This window comes from Barbus barbus (genome assembly GCF_936440315.1).
Source record: "Barbus barbus genome assembly, chromosome: 15".
In the NCBI taxonomy this organism is placed as follows: Eukaryota; Metazoa; Chordata; class Actinopteri; order Cypriniformes; family Cyprinidae; genus Barbus; species Barbus barbus.
In genome coordinates, this window is record NC_136743.1 from 27564272 (window position 1) to 27571345 (window position 7074).

The 7074-nt window shown below is 37.6% G+C and overlaps 1 protein-coding gene across 1 annotated transcript; it reads right to left on the reverse strand.

Annotated features, from left to right (window-relative positions):
- Positions 1-1295: 1295 nt before the first annotated feature.
- On the reverse strand, positions 1296-2630 carry rgs5b (regulator of G protein signaling 5b). Its single transcript, XM_079434495.1, has 4 exons — positions 2522-2630; positions 2204-2343; positions 1929-2095; positions 1296-1836 (listed from the first exon to the last, which is right to left on the reverse strand). Exons 1-4 carry the CDS (start codon positions 2563-2565, stop codon positions 1663-1665), a joined length of 525 nt encoding a protein of 174 aa, XP_079290621.1. The 5' UTR covers positions 2566-2630; the 3' UTR covers positions 1296-1662.
- Between the last annotated feature and the right edge of the window lie 4444 nt (positions 2631-7074).

Genomic DNA, 7074 nt, shown 5'->3' on the forward strand with positions numbered 1-7074 from the left:
ATTGTTTTTTCATACGCATGGGACAGTTTTGGGATTTTGGGCTATTTGGTTTTTCAAAAAGAGAAGAAAATAAAAAAAAATGCATTATTTTATTCCTTTCCTTTTCTGGCTGTTGACAGTATTTTCAGGTTTATGGAGAGATAAAAGGAGATATCCAAAATCCTCTCTGTAATGTCACAAAATGAAACAAGAATTTTGAACTTGCCTAATAATTTTTCTGGAAATGCATGCAAATTATCGCATATTTAATTCTCTCATAATGTCTCATTTGCATATTTAAACATAACATTTCAGAAAACTTTTAAAACAAACAATGTTTGTAATTCTTAATGTTCATTTTTTTTACCCCATTTACCTGCGGTGTCTGGTCATGTCTATATGGATGTTTGGAGATGAGAAATACTTTTGATGATAAGATCAGTGTTTCGGATTCTAAAAGGCAATCATTTTTTTTTAAGAAGTAGAGAATAAAAAGCACTCTTCAAAACTAAAAGGTTTTAAAAAAGACTAACATTATGGTCAATTTTCATAAGCCTGTTCTATGACTGTTTAATCTGTTCTATGAGCATTATCGAGCCAGTTTTCCCTGTTCAAATGTTAATTGTGAGAATGATTGTAGACGCCAGTTTTAAAGGGCAGCATAAGGGGATTCAGAGCAGGTGGGCGAGAGTGGGCCGCTGTCTCTCAGTGCTATCACTGCAGAAGATAAACAGGCTCCTGCAGAGGCGTGGAGTGGGTGAGATGAGTGGTCCATGCCGTCGCCATGGAGACCTGCCCCCTCACCACACAGCTTTCCTGGAAAAAACACCTCTGCTTGGCCGTATATTCTGGAAAAATGGAATGATCCTGTTGGTAGCAGTTAATTATGCGTGTGTATGTGAATAGAGTAGATTTTTAGTCTTTTTATGAGGCTCACTGAGAAAGGTGCCAGGCTTTGTGTGCTGGAGGTGACTAAGAGCCTCCATTAACCCATGTGAGTGGGATGTGTGGGAAGATGAAGAACAGAGGGGGGCTGTCTCTTACATATTATGACATTAAAACATCCGTTTCCTTTAGATGCACACAACATAAAATAAATAAAAATGAACATAATATATAAAATAATAATAAAATAATGTAAAGTAAAATAAAGAAATCAAATTTAAAATTAAATCCAAAAAGCAAAATAAAATAGTAACCCATGTAAGTGGGATGTGCGTGAAGAGGAACCGCAGTCAAAATAAAAAAAAATAAATAAATACATTTTGCTGTCAATGATTATGTACCCAAAAATGCACTGCTAAAGACAAATCCTTGCATGTAAAAAAATTTATTCGTTTTTTTCACTCAAAAGTTCAATAAATAACCCAGAATTTGTCATCAAATATAAATAATATTTTCAATATAACTTTTCAATAAATACTCATAGGCAATACAAAATACACATAATTGTGCAAAAGTCATTCCACTTTCACAGTTATTATCCAGTGCTACAATCTTGATCTCTGTGTGCTCCACTGTTCATAAAATCAATGTTCTCGAGGCTTTCCAGTCGGCTATTGCGTCCGTGTGTCCAGTCCTCCTGAACCTCAGGAAACCGGTTCAGATCATCCAGCGACCATCACGTCACACAATGCCTTGTTTATCAGGGACGCATTCCTCCACTGCCATATTTAAGGTAGTTTAACCCACATGCTGTGTGATGAGTTCCTGGTAGACTGTTGACTTGAGGAAACGAGGATAGCAGTCTTTCTCCATGAGGGTGTAAATTTTACTCTGGGCAAGGTTGAAGCAGGACAGTGTGGGCTGCTCCATATTCTTCAAGGTGATGTTTCTAGTTTCCTGATCAAGATTAACCTGAAAATATGCAATTAGGAATGATTAGACTTTTTCCATAAAATCTATTAGGTGTGAGTCTTTTGTGCCGTTAATATTCTTAGAAAACGTACCTCTCTTGGTGCGTCAGAGGCAATGAACTCCTCATAGATTTTCCTGGCCTTGGCGCACAGCTTCAAGGAGCTCTTTGTGTTCCTGTAGTCCTCACAGGCCAAATAGAAAGCAATATTTTCTTCACTGTACTCAGAAGACAGGAACGTTGTGAAAGCGCACAGCCCCTCTGTGAAGAAACATGAAGAAAACATTAGATGACCCTGATAGTTTCCATTCTACAGCCTGAGAACAATGTGCTTTTATATTGCCACCGCTCTTGATGATAGGAATTTACCTTTGTGAGCCAGAAGTTCATGGAAAGACCATTTCTGTCTGTCCTCCGATGTTAGTTTGTCAGTTTTTTGTGAGCGGCCCAAGATATTGAGCTCTTGCTTTAGTAGAAAACTTCCAAACCGAGCCTTGAGCTCCTTTGCCCTGTGAGGAACAAAAGTATTCATCATTTCAGTGGGGAAAGTACTTAAAAATTTTTTTCAACATTATTATTTAACAGTGATTTTTTTAGGTGATTTAGGATTAAGGACTAGTTTAAAACAAAACAGTAGAATTTTAGCTGTTCTACCAGTATTTACTTTTAAGTAAATATGAAACATACCTTTCCAGACAGGTGATTGGCAGATGCTCTAGTGATCGACACATGTTAATAAAGATGTCCAGAGATGCTCCACAAGTGGATTGATGTCTGATAGTTGTCAGAGACTTTTGATTCTGTCTAAATGTCAGCAGTGCTGGGCTATTTATACAATTGCACACCCCCATGACATCACTTGGCTCGGCCAATGAAACACAGCATGTGGAGGGAGGGGGAGTTTCTGCCCTTCAAGCAGCCTTTAGTCTCCAGTGAATCTTTCCAGTAGAAGGCACTGCCTTAAAGATTCACTTTTTCCTCCCTTGTGCTTAATCATCTCCAGTTAGTGCATAAAACATCGGAAATGCATGCAATGCCTACAGTTGAACTTCACAAGGATAATTCAGGCAAAAAGGAAAATTCTATAACATTTACTCACCCTTATGTTGCTCCAAACCAAATAATATATTGATGTTTCAGTGCTTTTTTCATCCACTGAATGTCAGTGTGATCCAGTGTTGTTTTTATTTCCCATTGACTTGACAAAAACAGTTCTTTACAATACCTTCTTTTGTTTCCACATAAGGGTCAGTAAGAATTTTTCTTTTTGGGTGAACTATGCTTTTAAATGTTTGACTTTTTGATGCCATTGTGTGAAATCACTTTACAATCATTTATTTAATTACTTTTAATGCTTTTTGATTTGAATAAATAATGTAAATACAAAGATATTATATTGACTAACAAAAAGCTACCCACATGTCATTATAAATAACTATAGGCTGATGTTTTAACATGGAAATATATTTCAACCACATGCGTGCGCAAGCAGGGGCCGTTTGCAGCATATAGGAAGTCTCAACGGAGACTTTTGTGTAGACAAGAGGAAGCCCACCCACGTGCCTTAAAACCCCTGCTGATGCCACTGACTCACATTGTGTGAACCCGTCTGGTATGAAATCAGAGGGTCTTAAACGCATTGTTGTACAAACAGGAAATAGAGACGGAGAATATGTGGGAGAATACAGGGTAACTGGAAATATAAAGAGAAATCTGTTCAGGTGAAATTCGAATTGTGATTTCCTTTGTTCTAAATGATTTTGGATCAAAGCAAAAGATGTAACCTCTGATTCGTTATGCTCTTTTGAGTTACATGTAAATAAAATATTTATCCTGGTGAGAGGAGATGCTTCTGTATTTCTTTTGAAAAGCAATGAGTGTTATCCCTGAAGAAATGCTGTTGCCTTGAGGTTGTTCTTCTTTTATGGGCTATACTGTAAAAAAAAATGTCAGAAAACTTCAAAGAAAATATGCTTTATATATTCAAAAATTAGAATCAAAAATATTAATATCACGAGTTTTCAAATTTTAGATCAAGTAGGATTAGAAATATAATTGTAGAGTGAATTTTTTGGTTACACTTTATTTTGATAGTCCACTTTATACATTCTACTAACTATAAGTAACTTTGTAACTACATGTCAACTACATGTAGTTGCAAATGAATGAGAATTAGTTGACATGTCTACCAACCCTCAGTAGGGTTAGTAGAATAAGTTGACATATACTTGCAAAGTTCCTCATAGTCAGTATGTTGTTTGTCGTGGACCCATCAAAATAAAGTGTTAGAAGCAGACAGTCTCCAATCCTCTAATGACTGCTAGTTGACATGTAGTTGCAAAGTTACTTACTGTTAGCAGAATGTCTAAAGTGGACTATCGAATTAAAGTGTTTCCAATTTTTCTGTGAGATGAAACAAGATTATTGACGTGTCTTTTCTTCTGTTGAAACTGTTGAAAATATTTCAAATACATGTAGAAATTAGTGGCAATTTTCATTTCGTGCTGACTCAAGTCTTCGTTTCCTCTTCATTGCTGTTACAGCAATAATGGAAGAGATCTCATTTGTGATTCTCTTAAGTGAACCTGTAACCATCACTATTAGCAATAACATGTTTTGTTGACTGGCTTTGGTATTGACTTCTCAGTGCCAGAGATTTGATTCCAGCAACTGTGAACTTTATTACATTCATTTGGAGGACAAATATGTAGTGCTCTGTTTACATGCTCAATCAGAGGTCAGTGTTTTTGCGGACAGAGTGTTACAGCGTGTGTCTCAGGCCAGCTGTGGCATGTCTTATTGAGACTCGTCCCCAATCTGTCCACTGTCACTTTAGACTGGATGTAAACATGTTTTCTTTACCAGTGCCCATGCAGAAAATAATATACACCCTGCAAAATCATGGCTGGGAAAATATTGTGGGAAAGAAAAAATTTCTGAAAACAAGCCGTTTGTTTATAATAGTCATTATATGCATGATCCAAATTGTCCTAAATTGTCACCATAAATTAGTTTCCTGTGGAAGCCCTTTTCCGCTTCAGAGAAATCGCAACTTTGTTTAGAGTCTTTGTGAATTTATTTGTTACAAATGCAACTATCTAACATTTGTGACTTTTTTGTAATTGCAATTTCTCACAATTGCAACTTTTTTCTCATAAATGCAAATGTATTTCTCATAACTAAAACTTTGTTTCTTACAATTGTGACTTCATTTCTTAGAATTGAAACTTTACCACAACTGCAACTTTGTTTTTATTTTTTATTTTTATTCGAAACATTCCCAAACGCATGAACTATATCATGAAATATCTTGATTCTCACCTTTATAGATTATGCTGATCAATAGTGGGCGATGGTCTAATAATGTAATCTATGAACTAGGCAATGCATAAAAACCTGTCTGTTTATGGGTGTCATGCCATAACATATTTTTAATGTGAATTTAACATTGAAAGTTAATGTGAATAAAAACATTGCACGTTAGGCTACTAATCATAACACTTTCATTGTACAGAAAGAGAGCAAAGAACAAACAAAGAACATTTTCACTGAGTCTAGTTCAAGCACTCTCAAAAACTCCCATTAAAATCACTGAAGCTGTTTACACTATGGAATTAATATCTTACAGATTCGGACACATATTTGCACTTTGTTGTTTCTGAGAGAGAATTCGCCAGAAAGAGGTATTCAGTCAGCGAGTGAGCGATGACTCATCTGAACACCTCTGATTGGTCATTGCATTCATAAGCTCAACAGAATCGTGTGTGATTGGTTAAAATGCGCAGTGGTGTAAAAACGCATCTGTCTCTGGCTCAGCTCCAGCCAGCGAACACAGATATGAATTTATCAGCTGATGATATGACGCGCTGAACGATCTAATGACACCAGAGTGATTGTATTAAAGGGATCCCTGGGTATTAAGACACGTATAGCTTAATATAACTTAAATGATGTCTCTTTTTTAAATATGTAGTAGAAAACCCATGAAAATGTATGTTATTTTAAAAAAATCTTCTATTTATGTGCACAGTACATTCTGCATCGATGACGTCAAATGGTTGTACTCGGTGAGCTACTGGCGCTTTTTACTTAACTCAGAATACACAATAAAATACTGATATGATACCACATTGTGAGGCTTTTGGTTGTAATTTTCAGGCAAAGGGCAACAAGAGAAGCAATGTAAGACTTCACTGCTTTCCTAGCGATAAGAAGATGAGAAAAGAATGGGAAGATGCCTGTGGACGAACAAAACTTCCTAAAGACCCGCATCTTTTTTCTCTCCTCTTTAGCCCTGATGGCTTTGAGTCTTTTAGTAGACAATAGCTACTGAAAGAGCTTACAAACGGTTGAGACAATGCTAGATGCCATCTGTTAGGATGTAAACATCCCAGCCAACATTTGTATGTGGGACCCATATGGGTATGAAGTGGGCTGAAAAATGGGCCCCATGTAGGATTGTCCGCGGGTTACATAATGGCCCCATGTTAATTGCCCAGATGAATTTCATGTAGGATTGTACTTCGTATTAGGTGGGACCCAAGTGGGCAACATGCACAAAACCCATATTGGTCCCAGCTTTAACCCAGCCAACATTTGTATGTGGGGCCCATGTGGGTTTGAAATGGGCTGAAAAATGGGCTCTGTATGGGATTGTCCGCGGGTTACATAATGGCCCCATGTTAATTGCCCAGATGAATTTCATGTAGGATTGTACTTCGTACCAGGTGGGACCCAAGTGGGCAACATGCACAAAACCCATATTGGTCCCAGCTTTAACCCAGCCAACATTTGTAAGTGGGGCCCATATGGGTATGAAGTGGGCTGAAAAATGGGCTCTGTATGGGATTGTCCGCGGGTTACATAATGGCCCCATGTTAATTGCCCAGATGGATTTCATGTAGGAGTGTACTTCATTTAGGTGGGACCCAAGTGGGCAACATGCACAAAACCCATATTGGTCCCAGCTTTAACCCAGTCAACATTTGTATGTGGGGCCCATGTGGGTTTGAAATGGGCTGAAAAATGGGCTCTGTATGGGATTGTCCACGGGTTACATAATGGCCCCATGTTAATTGCCCAGATGAATTTCATGTAGGATTGTACTTCGTATTAGGTGGGACCCAAGTGGGCAACATGCACAAAACCCATATTGGTCCCAGCTTTATGCTGACTAATCATGAAGGGCGGCTGCTATAGGAGTTTCTCAGCGTGGATTTCCTTCAATATCCGGGGCGTTT

Bases quoted from the DNA above. Each gene is read 5' to 3' on its own strand.
- rgs5b (XM_079434495.1), bottom strand. From the start codon at position 2,565: ATGTGTCGATCACTAGAGCATCTGCCAATCACCTGTCTGGAAAG. The intron at 2,344-2,521 runs GTATGTTTCATA...TGTTCCTCACAG, and splicing joins CCAATCACCTGTCTGGAAAG to GGCAAAGGAGCTCAAGGCTC. The intron at 2,096-2,203 runs GTAAATTCCTAT...GTTTCTTCACAG, and splicing joins TGAACTTCTGGCTCACAAAG to AGGGGCTGTGCGCTTTCACA.